This window comes from Apis dorsata, unplaced genomic scaffold, assembly GCF_000469605.1.
Source record: "Apis dorsata unplaced genomic scaffold, Apis dorsata 1.3 scaffold_667, whole genome shotgun sequence".
Lineage (NCBI taxonomy): Eukaryota > Metazoa > Arthropoda > Insecta > Hymenoptera > Apidae > Apis > Apis dorsata.
Window position 1 is genome coordinate 9,333 of NW_006263852.1, and position 15,934 is coordinate 25,266.

A 15,934-nucleotide genomic window follows, 5' to 3' on the forward strand; every position below is an offset into this window, starting at 1 on the left:
AAAGAAGAAGGAGGGGGATGTCTTTCAAGCAGTTTCTTCTTGACCGTTATTCCAGCTTACACAAGTTGCCAGCTGAGCCGGATAATCGCATTAACAATTACGCGCCGGTTCTACTGCGAGTTATCTAAATTGATTGCAAGAGTAATTGCATTCGCCGCCGAGGTTCCACCGCGTGAAATTAAAGCGCGCCGTTTTAAGCGTGTGCACATCGTCCATTGATATTTACACCTGTGCATTTTGGGATCCCGTGAAATTTTCCAGACTTCCTGCTGTTCTCGATTCTCGATGAACGTTTCCAAACTTTATGGATTATCGAGGAATTTTTAATTTCGTGCGTATTCAAACTGATTTTAATTATTAATATGTTATTATTATCTTCTTTATACAACTTGATGGATAAAAAAGTTTTATTATTTTTGTTTCTAATGTCGCTTTTCGAGTATTTATTATGATACAATTATTTGATTTGTCATCGTTGAAAATTTTACTTGAACGGGTTATAAAGAGTTTCTTTTCTTTCAGATTGATTAAACGATACTGGAATATCAACGCGATTGCGAGCATAAAATTAGGGATTCAGGGTGTTTCAGAAACTGGTTCTCAGATAAATATTTATATTTAGTCGCATTTCGGATACTATTTAAATAATAGAAACACCGGGGGAGTCGAAATTGCCAAGCGTAGTGGCACGATGCATTAAGAAGCGAGAATAAGGGAATGTCCGAGGGAAAGTACTCGCAATTAAAGTTAATGGCCCACGTCTCGCTTCGAGCTTATATAATTGTAAGTGCTAATTACCTTAATCTATAGTCATCTGTTTTATTACAAATCTTCCCTCTATTGTGCCCATTAAATTTTATACTCCCATTTGTGTACTTTTATTTTCTGTTTTGATTTTTTCACTCCGAAAGAAAATTGAAGAAAAATTTTAATCAAAATCTCGAGTTTCCAAGAAAACACTATTATCCAAGCAAATATATATTTCCACAGAATGATTCCATATCGGAAAGGAATTATTTCCTCAAATTTCTTCAATTTCTGATCCTTTCAAATCCCAAAAAAAGATGCTCTCCTACAGCATTCCCCTGGAACAAAAATTACCACTATGAGATACGCCTTTTTCTTTCTATTTCCACCCACGCACGCGTGCGTGCAATCCGTTCCAGGATCAACCCCAGAACAGGATCGCACGCGACAACGTAACAACCCGACCGTTTTCTCCGCGTTTCCAATTTCAAGTGGCTTCCTTTCTTCTCTCTCTCTCTCTCTCTCTTTCTCTGTCTCTCAGCGCGTTGCCAACAAACAGACCATCCCCTACGTTGAAAGGGAGAGACGAGAAGGGGATGGAGAAGCGATGAGAAGGAAAGGATGAGAGGAAACGATAAGAAAAGCCGTAAGATAACGCCGTAAGATATTCCAGGCGAGGTATGGCGAGGTACCTTATCCGTGGCCAAGGTATGAGAAAGAAATCTTTAAACGCGGCGCTTTGATTCATAGGTGGCCGCCTCGCCATTGAGGGACAGGAGAACGTGACCCGGCATCAAGTGCCCTATAAAATATTGCGGCCATGTAAATATCCTCGTAAAATTCAGTTCGACCAGTCTTGGGCGCCGTGTCGACCACGTTTTCTCCTCGCGTTGTTGATACGATCGTCGAGATATCTCGTCGATTTTTTTTTCGTCGATCGTTGTGACAATGCTGTTCCGATTTTTATCTGGTCATCATCTGGAGAGAGGGGATGTAATTTCGGATGATTGAATGAGAATAGGTGATAAGATGTGGTAACGTATTTGCTATCTTTGGTTATTGCCTGTAAAAAGTGTTTATATAGATTTGTAGAATTGTGATAATTTATATTACGTAGGATATTTGATTCGTATCATATTATGGGAATGTATAATATTCGTGGAATATTTTTTTAGAGATCAAAATCAAATGTGAGTAACAAAATTTTTAGTAGCTTTTTAATTTAATAAAATTAGTAATTTATTTGTGTAATGATATGACAAATGAGCCGATTAACTGGAAATATATGTATATACATGATTTAAATGTATATATTAGATTTATACGCTTTAATTTATATAGCCTTGGGAATTGTTTAGGGCACGTATGGAAAACTAATTATGAAACATTGTAAAGTTTAATAATGTATTATAATTTTCTGATACGATCTAATAATGTAATATACTTAAAACATTTGATATTTAATCTTATAATAACCCGTTTTTGTTTTTCTTTATTATATAGTATTTCTTTTTAACACGAATCAAATAAATCAATAATTTTAATCACACAATTTGGACGATTTTACTCGAATAATGACCAAGCCTAGACGCGAAACAACTCGCGAAATAATTACAACGAAATGTTTCATAAAAATAAAAATTAAATCCAATTTCAAAGATCTCGAGATTTCATTTAATGCGTAAATCACATGCGAATCAACCGTACAGGAGGAACTCTGTACAGAGTATAAACAAGAATCAATTTTCTCCTCGTTCAACTTTATAAACATTAGATCCATCTCTCCAAAACATCTCCCCTCCTCCTCTCTTTGCTCTACCTCCGAGTCTCTCCAATCATCGAATTCGAAACGTGAGTTTATACATTTTCGAACATTTTCGCTCTTCGAGCAACAAATTTCCTTCACCTTGCAATATTTAACAGAATTTCACAGAAATGTTTCAGATATAGACCTTCTATAATATTAACCATCTTGCCACGAGCTACGAGATCACGAGAAAGAATTTAATAAATTATTTCTTCGCGGAATTGGGCTCGAAATTTCTAAATGTTGAATAATAAAAATTAAGCGATTTCATCCAGTTGGGGAGAAGTTGTGGCAGTTCTCGATTCTTCGTACGGATGGTCGGATGTCTCGATGAAATAAATTTTTACCCCGCAACTCGGTTCAATGCGCTTCCGGCCACCTTGTATCCACCGAGTTCTCAACTTTGAAACGCGTGCTGTGCACGCGAATTTTGCGGCCGGGTGCATACCACCTCGCGGGATCTTCACAGCCCCAATCAAAAAGTTTCCTGATTCATTGAAATTTTCATTGCCAACTTTTTCGCAAGAAACACTCCTGAAAAGGAACGTTTCTCACGTTGTATCTAGTCTTCCTGCATGTTTAGCTGGATGTTGCAAGTATACTTATATTTTTTTTTTTTTTTTGTTAAAATTTTATTTAGTAATTTTATTTTAAATTTTTTCAGGTTTTTTTTTAGTAAAATTACAAAAGTATAGAAGATATATAAATTAGAAAGACAATGTGGAAAGATTATGTTGAAAAATTCTTGTATTAAATATGTCGTTTGAATTAATATTTGTTTATGAATTGCTGTTGATCAAATATTATTTCTTGTTGGATGCGATAAATTGATTGGAAATGTTTGAAAATTATATATATTCGTAGGAAAATAAATCGAATGATAACTAATTTCAGTGAGGGAAAAAAATGTCAAATCGAGGAGGGAGTTTGTAATGAGAACCGAAATTGAGTAAACGATCGAGATCGAACGTGTAATTGTTGGTTTAAGAATTCGTAGCTTGTATTTAGTTAAGTAAATATCAACGTAATTTGATTTGCCAACGAATTCTTTTAGTTTGTGCTAAACAGGAATAAAGAAAAACAGAAGGAAAAAAGAAGTTTAACGATTTAAAAATATCAAGCAAGCAAGCGATGATAAAATCTTCTAAATAGATTTGATTGAAATGTGAAATGTAGTATTTTTTTGTACAGGGATATTGAATAAATTTAATTTTCTCATTCGTGAAAAGTAATATCTATTTGAAGAAATATGATCAAAAATTTTTAAGATAAAAGAATAATTCGTGTTATTTTGTTAAAAATATATTAAAGATATTCAAACATAAAACTCTGTTTCTCAAAATTAGGAAAATTTTCATTTTAAACTAATTTTGAGCATTTCATATTCGACAAGGTATTGTAATTATGCAACAATACATATAAGATCCTCACTATTTATTTAAGGGTGCACTATTTCTCTTTATCACGAATTCAGCCATACAAATATTGGAAATGATTTTTAGAGTTGAAAGAGTTTTTAATGGTTGCGTTCTTTCATACGAACTGTCATAAACTGCTGACCCGCACTCACGTAAATGACATTTGATATTTCAGGAAACCTTTCCCATTTATTTTTCCCTTATCTTTCGCGTGCATTTGTAAAAAAAAAAAAAAAAATTATCTGTCATCTTTCGGAAAAATTTAAAATGATCCGACAGAATCTCTGATACGATCGAATCCTTGAACGTGTTTTGTAATAAATTACAAAAAAAAGAGAGAGAGAAAGATATGATAAAAAGTCAAAACAAATATAAATTCACAACAGATTTTTACATATAAATTTAAGAATCAAAAGATGTTCCAATATCTCAAAAAATCACTCTTAAATATACATTCTTCTTCGTATACGAAATTTCTTCTTCGTTCCTCGTTAACATTCGACCAACTTAGAAATCACAATTCAAGATATTTACATACAACTTCCCTCGATATATATATCTCTCTCTTACCAGAATAATATCAACAAAAGAAAATCCTAAAATACGATAAACAAGCAGCAGAGTTTTCAATAACACGATTTCGCACGAATTACATTATATTCATATTCGAAATCTCACGCGGCAAAAAGTCACGCCATACCATAATGCAACCGCTTTAACCGCTTCTCTTGTTTCTTGTTGGGCGGTATCGCGGCGAGCCAGTCGTCGCGATGGTATAAATTCGAATTCCGCAGGTATCGCGTTTTTCCTTCGGAAATATGGAAGGAGAATCAGTTTCTTCACGAAGCGGCGTTTTATTGAGCGCGCCCTTTATTTCGCTCACCCCGGTGATATATATTCGATTGCATAACTGTCGTTCCACCTGTGTTGGAGATACCCAGGGGGAGGGCTTACGTCTAATTTTTCATTGTAATACGATTTACGGAAACTTCTCAATGCGCCGCCGTCCCACTCTGCAACCGCGTAACTGGGGCAAGCTGTATTTTTTAAAACTATGGGGAAGGCGTCGTGGGACAAGATGAAATTGCGTATCGCGTGATGTATACATTCCGGAATTAATTTTATATTTTTTTCCGTGGATACGATTTGAAATATGTATAATAATCGTGCTTGATGAAATTTTATTCTTTTTTCCATAAGAGCGTAGTAATAGAGACAAGCACACCTCCATTTTTGTTTAATCGCGAATCCATATTTTCTTTTTATGATTAGGCGAAATGATTCTCTTTGTAGTATAACAATATGCTTGGGAAAAGTAAGTGAAGATTTGGAAGATTCATTTTCAGTCGATCGATGATAAGAAAATTTGGGAATATTAATTTGTTTTTTGTTTTCACGCTTAATTGAAAATTGAAAGGGAAATTGATCCAAATTTTAATTAAAAGAAAAAAAAAGTCGAAATATAACGTTTCATTTTTTTCAATTTACTCATCAATTTTCATATAAAATTCGTTTACATGAAATAGTTAATTTGATTCTGCATTTTGCATGAAAATGTGCAATATCTTATCGCGCACGGTAGAAAATAGTCAATTCCATTAAATTTCTGCATGAATATGCGCATATATTTATTTCATATTTCATAATCGAAAGGAATATCTACATCGTGGGTAACGAATCAAGAGTTTGAGGAAAAACGTGATAAAACAAAGGGAAGGATATGAATAAAATGTTACTAGGTACTTTTTGTCTGGTATAAATTACAATCAAAGATTGGATATTTAAAGAAAAATTGAGTTTCAAAATTAAGATTGGTCGAAAATTTATTTTTCACTTGTTTTAATAGTTTTAAATCGTAATAATTAACAAAAAAAAAAAAGTTGGAGGAAAATTTGTAAGGAAATTTTTATTATATAGTACTTTTCAAATATCGTAATCAAAGTGTATAGCATTTAAAATATATCGCGAAAAGAAACGAAAAAAAAATCATTAGTTCAATAAAATAAATAGAAATAATTTCATAAATTGCAAAATCGTGGATTAATTCGATACTTTTATTAATTTTATCAATATAAGGATTCAGCGGATTTTAAATTTATTTAAATTCCGATATATTTGATCATTTTACATTTAAAGTACATTTGACATATATTTATTTTAACCAAAACGTTTATTTTAAAAATCCGCTATTTTCTTCCCACATTTTCACAACACGCCATTTGGCAATAAAACGATAAGATAACAAACGAATTTTAACGAGAAGTTATTCCCAAAATAAATAAATAAATAAATACGTAAAAATGAATATTGAATTAAAATGCCCGTGTAACTTTATCGGTACCCGATATTTTGTTTCTTGTTATCGAATATATATATGGCTCGCGAATACATTATTGAGAAAATATTGGTGGCGTGTTGTGTATCAGCCTGGTGGATTAACAATTACCGAATCCATAGGCATGTATATCGATTGGGAAAGAACATTTTTCGTGTCAATAATTTTGAAAAGCAGTTGCTCGATGAACGAGTGAAAGGTAAATTATTCGTCGTACTTTCACCCCCTGAATTTTACATGTATTCACTGGAAAATGCGGTAATTTAATTCCATCATAAAATGTGCATTCATTTCATCTTTCATTACAATTTTCACTTATCGTCGACACTCACTTGTGTTTATTAACTTTTCATGGAATTCAATATCGATATTAAATTAATAATATAGAAATACATAGGATCAAATGTTGCGATATCGATAAACATTTGTTCGAGAAAAAAAAAAAATAAAATTAATTAAATTTTTCAGCAATAGGTTTTTTTCTTTTTTTTTAAAAATAATCCAGAGTTTAGATATTTCGTACTTTTTTTTCTTTTCTTTCCAATTCTTAATTATTTATCTTAAAGATATTACATTCGTTCTTTATTCTTTATCTTTTTTAAAAATAATTTTTAAATATGCTTTTAAAAACTTTATAAAAACTATCTCTTCTCTTTATTTTACTATCATCATTTTAGATTTCGATACGATATAATGCTTCAACGACGGTAAGATTTTAATAAAACATTACTCATAATCCCATAATAGAAGAGAAAAAGAAAAAGCGAAAAGTAACGATTATCACAGCGAATGCTTTAATCCATAACCCTGAACATTAGTTATGCGAGCAGTTATCTCCACTACTTTTTTACAATGAACATTTTTTCCTCCTGTAAATTTACTTACCTTTAATCCTTTCCATCCTTTAAAATTTTAAAGGATCTTTGGTTCTTTTAAATTCCAAGTTAAATACATTTCGTGAATTTCAATTATAAATGATTCGTGAAATATATCGCACCAATATTCAAAAATCTAGTCATATTATTAGAATGAATCACTTTGAAAACATTATGAAAAATCATGTTGAAATCATTACTAAATTGGAGCTATTTGCTTACAAAAAAAAAAAAAAAGGAAAAGAAAAAAAAGAAAGGAAAGAAGCGTTTCCTTAGAGATAGTAGAATTCCCTTTAAGGTAGAAGATAAAATGAAAATCTCGAGGAACAGAATTTTCCTTGCCGCTCTGTACCAAGGAAGATAAAGCATCCGAAGTGTGCGCCAGTAAAACTTTTCGACGTTGCTTGCTTTGCAGATAACATTCTCTTAAGAAACCTGATGTCTCTGAAAATTAGACTCTTCTTCGTTTATTCGACGTCATTTTTCCTCGTGGTTAATTATTATTGAGTTCGTGAAAATATTCTATCGCTTCTTCTTCTTATTATTATGAAAAATTTTCTTATCTATTGACGAAAAGATTTTGAAATTATATTATAGGAACGAAATTGAATGAATTGTAAAATAATTTTAAATAGTCAATGAAGTTAGAAAATTTTTTTCTTGTGAAAATTTTAATTGATAAAAGCTTTTTATTTTAGTTGTTAATTAATATTTTCGTCAATTTTTTTTATCTGTATTTTATCTCCGTAGTAAAGTAGAAAATTTATCAGAGAATTTTAAATATTTTTTTTTTTTATTTCTTTTTTTAATGGTATATTAATATTGCTAATAAAAGTAGAGAGCAAAACGTGGTCCGAGATTAATCTCTTGTTGAGATTTTAAAGTTACTCGAATCCCTTTTAATTAAACGTTAACTTCTTTAAACTAGATTAAAAAGGCACTACCTTTTCGAATAAAGTAAATGCATACTTTGCTTTATGAAATTAAAATGTCTTCTTTTTCTACGTTTAAAATAGAGGGATAAATGTCAAAACATAGAAGAGATTAAACCACTCTCTATTTTATAGTTACCTGTACTTTCTACTATAGAAAATAAAATTTTTGAAGAGACACGCAAACGAATAAAAATGGAGAAAGCTATCTAAACGTGTGTGACACACGTGGTATATTGGAGGGAATCAAGTGCTGAAATCGACACGAAACCAATTTAAGACATTAATCTCCTGTATGGCTATATGCATCCTGACTTTAAAACAAGCTTTTCTTTTTTTTTTTTTAGCGATTCGAGCAAAAAGTCAATCTCTTTCACAATACGCGGTTTAGTCGTTTTATATAGATATTGGCTTTTATTATATCCATTCATTCTATTTTTTGAGACTTTCGAGCCAATGTTGAACTCCACTGCCTCTTCGCTTTTCACTTTTCATTCCATTTTATTTTTTTGTTTCAATATATTTTACATTCAGTGCTAATTATTGAAATTAAACGTCAATGAATAAGAAAATAATCGTTCTAAGCAATATTTCTCGAGAGAAAAGCACACAAGTGCTTATCTACCATTTAACTTTACTTTAAAACTCGATTAAATCGTATTAAAATTAAGAAAAATTTAAACCGCTATAACTCGGAAGATAATAATTTTTTATCAATAAATCAAAGCTCATCAGAAGCGCGGAACCTTCCCCTTTAAAACGCTTTTTCATTTATCCCGATACGACTTCCGGTTCTCGAGATATCGTTGTGTAAAGGAAACGGTAATTTTTAATCGTTTACTATCTGCGTCTTTGTCGCTTATTCGGATCTCTCGCTCGCACCTCGTCTCACTGACCCACCCCAAACTGCAGACAAGTGACAGGCGCGATTCCTGGAAAAACGTAGTACGCAATTCCAGGAAAAAAATATAGGTCACTGGGTCGAAGATCCATTCATAATTTTTGCGCTACGTTAAGCGCTATGAAAACTTTGAATCCTCGTATCTCGGCAACCAATTGAGATATCGAGATAAAACAAAAAAGGGCTTCAATTGCACGGTTTCCTCTATATTCTGAGTGTGTTTCAATGACCAAATTTTTAAATTTTTTCTCGCACTTTTTACACGAAACGCACTTTTTACACGAAAATTCTACAAATTTCCATTCAATATAATATTTTGCACGATCATAAATGATTTATTTTATACAAAGTATACAAATTGATGTTAATTTCACACTTTTATCATGCATACATAACATTAATTCATCCTGAATTCATCAACAAAACGCGCAAAGTTTCGAAAGTTTATCTAATAAAACAATCATCTGTTGAATGTTTCAGTGACGGGACTCGAGCCAGACTTCGTATACCCGTTGGAGAACTTAACGATCTCGCAGGGTCGAGACGCAACCTTCACCTGCGTGGTGAGCAACCTCGGTGGATACCGGGTGAGTCCTTCCTCCTCCGTGAGCGGAGATCACTCTGGCGGCGCCAAGGCCCGGGTAACTATTTTACCATTTACCTGTGTCCGCCTGTAATGGACTACCCTTATCTACTACTACTACCTACTACTACTACTACTACTACCATCACTACTACTATTACTACTACTGCACTACTTATATGCGCGTGTGCCTGCACCTCACAGCACTGCATTTAACTGCACCATTGCCAGCTATGAAAAAGAAAACCACCGCAGCAGCCGCCACCATCACCAAGCATCTCTCTCTCTGTACGATATCCATTTTCACCCATCAACCGATATATATATATATATAACGTGATCAGCCCGCGTCACTTCAACTTTTCGACCATAATTTTTTTAATTTTCGTTTTTTTCCTCGGGCGCGATTCCTTCCTCCTCTCTTCTTCGTTCATTTTCCCGAATACCCTTTTTCGATCATATCTTTTCTACTTAGAAAAATAAAAAAAAAAAAAAAATCGCGGATCTATGTACTTACATATATATATAGAATGAAAAAGAAAAAAAAAACGAGAGAAAGAAAGTAGTTTATAGAATAGCTTGCGAAATTCGTATATATTATTATAATCTTCCGTTGTGTATATATAGGACGAAAACCGTGACACGAGACCAGACGTAGTTAAACGTTCGGCTCGTTCGCTTCGAAGGGACATTCCCAGTGCCAGTATTTTAATTATGCAGATTTGAGTCTGTAATTATTTTTATTAAATTATTTTATTAAAATTATTTAATAATATTCATATAATCAAATTATTTATAATTATATTCAAATTAAATTGTGGGTACTACGTTCTTTGACTAATAATAAATAATTTAATTTTTAATTAAATTATTTTAAGTTTAACAGTATAAATTTTCATATCATATATTCATATTTTTATTTATAAATTAATAAAAGGAATTGGATTTCTATGATCGTGAAAAATCGATGCGAACTTGCCTTCAATCACTGCTACTAGGTATCAATATCAAGATAGCATGTTACTGCTTAATATTGGACTGTTTCACAGTAAATCAATTTTTTTAATATCTTATTAAATAATAATCATTATTATTACTAATTATATTAATTATTATAATCTATTACTAATTTATTATTAACAATCAATAATTAATATAATATTATTACAAATTTTTATAATCTATTTTTATTTAATAATAATTTTATTAACTAAATAGTTATTATTATAAAATATGAAATTTAAAATATAAAAAAAATGGTATTACCTTTGAAACAGTCTGAAACACATATTAAAAAATAGCATTAGCTTGGAAGTAGATTATATATCGAAACAATAGCTATTAATAAATTAGATAAAGGCAGAACAGAAAATTAGTAAAATCAAATGCTTCTCTCTAAAAATATCATTAGATACAAGAATAGTTGTTTTTCTATATTTTAATATTCTCCTTTAAAATATACAAATATACAATAATTACAAATTCATTACAAACAAAGTATAATAAAAATATTTCGACAAGCTTGTATCGATGTCCGATTATTAAATTCAGAATTCCATATTAACATTCCATTAATATTAACATTAATAACTTTTTCTCATATATTTTTCTTACAAAGTAGATAATAACTAAATTATCTCAACTTTCCCGTAGGTACTTTCGTAGTTATTTGATTAATTTTCGATTATTAATTATACAACATATATTACAAATTATAATTAAGTATAAATATAAATATATACAAATACATTTTGAATTAAATAATATAAAATTACATATATATTCTAACTATTTATTTATAATACAATTTTAATTTAATTTAATTTTAAAAAATTTAAAAAAATTAAGTCTGTAAATACATTTATATTTCGAAATAGATATAAATTAAAAATATTGAAACGTAATAAGAAATGAACAATAAATAAATAATATTCTGAAGAATGATATCGATATTTACATAATTAACAGTACATTTAAATGAATAGATGAAGATTTCTCTTTTTGCTTAATTTATAACGTGGAATTTTGATTAAATTGATGCTGACCAAATTTTGTAAAATTTCTATTTTATCGAATTGCTATATCCTACGTGATATATTCCATCTATTTCTGCCGAAAAAAAAAACGCAATACTCTAGAGAAATCAGCACAATGTATTTTTCACACGATATAGGTTTTTCACACATATACACGTTGAAAATCAAATTCATTCAGTCGTTTTTTTTCTATGCTTTCGATATCATTACTCGTATGACATATTTTATTACATTGTTTCTATAACTCGATATTCAGGACATATTTTAAATAAATATTTGATGAACATAAATTATTTTTATCAATAAAATAATATCAAATTCAACGAGTTACATTTATCAAGTAAATTCAAGATTATTCGTTTCAATATTTATTAATTATATTTTAAAATTATTATATTTAAAATTTACATTAAAATATTAAATTTTAATTCCTTTGATAAATTATTATATTAACATCTAATAGATTGATTTAAAATGTATATATCAGACAAAATTTTTTTATTTCTAATTTTTATAAAATTTAAGGGAAATAAGGGTTTCGGTTAAAAATAGATTTTTTTTCTTTTTATTATAACAATTTAAATTTCTATATAAAATACATAACAATTAAATTAAAAAATCAAAATGATTAAATTGGATTGGAATTGTTGTTAAGAGAATAATTTCGATATAAATTAATGTTTTGCTCGATTATCTCGCACAAACAAAAGTAATAATTTCATAAGTGAACTCCAGAAAATATATTTGACACTTTTACGATCCCACTTGTTGAATTCTTACTACAGGCAAGAGAGAGAATATTTCTTTCTAAAAGATTTTCACCGAAAGTTACCCTATAGACTTTAATTAAGCTTTGGAAATCTAAACTTTATAAATAATTCTTTTTACCAATGGAGTTCACGATTCAGCTTCTATTTCAATGTACAAACACTTACAGCTCTTCAAACAAAAGAAAAAGTATTCGAATAAATTTTTCAACCATTCTGTCAATAATATGATAATTAATCGATTCATTATTCAAAGAGCTATAAATATTTTATCAATTTCAAAATGGATTAGAATTATTAATGTTTATTGTGATTTAATTAAATTATCGATAATACCATTCGAATTAGAAATAATATTTTTATAACAACCATTAAAAAAATTCACTCTCTTAATAACAATTCTTAATAACAGAATTTTGGAAACGAAATTCGCTTAAAATTACAATTTTTACTTACAAATTATCACAGCAAAACATTATCACATTAGAATTTGTTTTCTTATCTAATTAAATTCTATATTTTTTTAGAAAAAAAATTGCTAAAGCTTGAAAATTGTTTCATTCGTTTTGTTATGTATTAAAATTGGAAATATTTCAAAATTTTACCTAACATTATAAACTGATACAAGGAGAGAGGCGAGGAAAGCGCAATAACAAAATACAAATTTCCGAAAACGCATGCATAATTTTGGTTATCGCTTGTTCCATCGACGAAAATCATCATTCTTTCCTGAACGTGACGCGGTTGAAGCGCGAGCCCACCTAACTCGGTTCTATTTGACTTGCTGATTCGTATACGACAAATTATCATTTTCATTTTCATCCTCATGATCAAGAGTCCTTGGTTAAAGTCTTGTGCCAAATGTATGCGCATATATACGGCCATAAACACGCCGAGTATCTTTGCCCCTTTGCGAATACGCTGAATGACAAATCACTCTGGCCTAACCGCCTGATATCTTGTGATTTACGTTGGAAAACGTGTTAAAACAAACAAGGGGAGGCCGAGATCTTTCGTGTTTTACATTTCCCCGCGGAGGCCGTTAATACAAATTACATCGAAATTTGATTGAATTTCAAGGCCATTAAATTTAGATTTTCTTGAGATTTTATGAAAGAACAACGATCTTGCAATTTTTCCCTCCGAGAAAAAAAAAAAGTATATATTCCAATCACAAATTGAAATATGAAAAACTTGATTGGCCGACAACGATACAATTTTTATAAATACTTCTCTCGTGGAATCGAATGGATCTCGAGAAAATTCTCAAGCATTTTTCAGACTTCTCTCGCGGGCAGATATTTTTCCAACTCGAATATTCCTTCGCGCAACCATCCAACGAGAACCCTCCCTAAATATTCTTCCTATCGTGGTGGCGCGTGTATCCGGCAAGACGAGCAACTTAAACAAGCGTGCTCGAAAAGCTTAATCTTCCCATTCACGCGCCGATGAATAGCCCGGCAATAAATGCATTCTGTAGTGTGTGCGACATTCCGGTTAGAAATACAAATTTCGAGGCGATGATTTCCCTTCTCCGCGCGGATTTGATATTGTCGGTCCTCGCCGTATTTTCCACACTGTAGATTTTAACAATTGAAAAAAAAAAAAAAAAAAAAGAAAAAAAAAGATGGACGTTTTAACGTTTAACATACGTTCGAAAAAATGCGGAAAAAATTTCTGATTAGAGAATTATTCGATCTGCACAGCGTGGAAAATATGCGTGTTTTCGGCGTTGCTCGGTTGAATTATTATTGTTATCGGTATTGCATACGGTATAATTCGATAAAGGAGAGAAATTAATAATGTAGAATCGTGAAAAATTGTTCTTTGGGATTATTATTTAGAGAAAAAAAAGATATCTTGATATTTCATTGGATGAGATTAAGCCATTTTAAGGGATATTACTATTTCAGTGGAATTGATTTTATTATTAATAATCGAAAGATAAATTGTTCGTTCTATTTGGTACGAAAAATTTGTTTTAATATTGATAATTCTGCATGAAAAATTTTCGTTTCTCTCATAGCAGCAGAACAGATTAGAATCATCGAATTCGTTTCAATTTTTCTTGAAAGATCATATCACAGATATCCCTTCGAGATTCGATTCCCTTATTAATTTGGAATGATCTCATCGTAGTGGAATTTTCGATGAGCAATAAAAGGGGCGCGTTAAATGGCTTATTGGCTTTTTAGATTTAAGCTTCCGTGCTTAAACGCTAATTGGAAGTTTCGAAGCAAACCGGGCAAATTCCAATAAACACGTACGAAACGATTTAAAAATTATTCCACGGTGATCGTTCTACGCCCAAACGTATCTATTTTTTTTTTTTTTTTTTTTTTTTTTTGAGAAGATATTCCAAAACTCTTGTCTGAATAAGCTATTGCAACGTTAAATTTTAAGATCAATTTCGAAGCCTTTTATTCGTATAAGAAAATTTTAACAACATTCTGCGAGATGAATTTTAAAACTTCCTTCGAACAATTTACCCCTTGATCTACGTAAAACGAATTTTTGAAAAATTTTGTAACAAATTTTGTAATCACATTATATATTTTTATCATCACAGCTGATCGAATTATAACTCCCCGTCTTTAACCTTAAGACAACAGCAGTATATAACGTGTTGTTATGAGACTTCGACTCGATGGCGTTGTGCAATTCCACACACTCTTGTGAAATAATGATTCACAATCGGATCAATTTTATTCCGAGGAATTCGATTTTTGTACCGAAGCATTGAAAAATAACTTTAACCGTAGAATAAATCAGAATTCCTGCCGTTGTAAGTTGTTTTCAAAAATCAGACGGAGGAAAAAAGAAAAAAAAAAAAAATCTTCCATAAATTCTCCTTCTTCGCGCGCGCTCACTTCTCAGAAAAATCGGATTACTCGCGGAGCACGATCTAATATAAAGCTGTCGAATAGCACACCGTCACCTATCCGAGATCACACGATCGTTCGTTCGTCTGCACCGAGCCTTGAACATCGATTCAATCGACGATTTATTCGTTTCAAAAATCGGAACCTGGTGCTTTCCGACCAGGAAAAAAAGAAAAAAAAAAAAAATCTTCCGCAAACATCGAGATTGCGTTTCACGATCTGCCCAGAGACACTCGTCGCATAGGAGAGGGGGAAAAAAAATGAAATAAAAAAAAAGAGAGGAAAAAAAAGGAAAAGAATGAACGCACGAACGCGTATGTCGCACAAAAAAAAAAAAAAAACGTTTCTGCACAATTGCACAACACACTTGAGACTGTTTGTTCGTGGGATGAAACATGATGCAAGCTGCATTGGACGACAGTTGAGCGCACAAAGTTGTTAAGATGTGTTATGCGTCGTAAGTAAAAAGCAGTCTCGACGAATAATCTCGACGATCCTCGAGTCGAGTTGTTCGATATAAGATTGCTCTATTAGCGTATCTCTCTGGAATCTCACTTATATATATATCATATAGGCATGCCTTGATGCATGATTAATATGAATTAACGAGAAGTGATGATCGAGATTGCATGAGCATGTTTTTTTTTTTTT

General features: G+C 31.1%; 1 protein-coding gene across 1 annotated transcript in view; it reads left to right on the forward strand.

The window, feature by feature from the left end:
* Positions 1 to 9,470: 9,470 nt before the first annotated feature.
* The window catches only part of LOC102678515 (lachesin-like), a gene marked incomplete at its 5' end in the record, with an annotated part of 53,089 nt that continues 46,625 nt past the window's right edge, over positions 9,471 to 15,934 (forward strand). The window contains one exon of the mRNA XM_031513567.1: positions 9,471 to 9,656. Within this exon, the coding sequence (XP_031369427.1) occupies positions 9,471 to 9,656 (186 nt within the window). The remainder of the gene's footprint in view (positions 9,657 to 15,934) is intronic.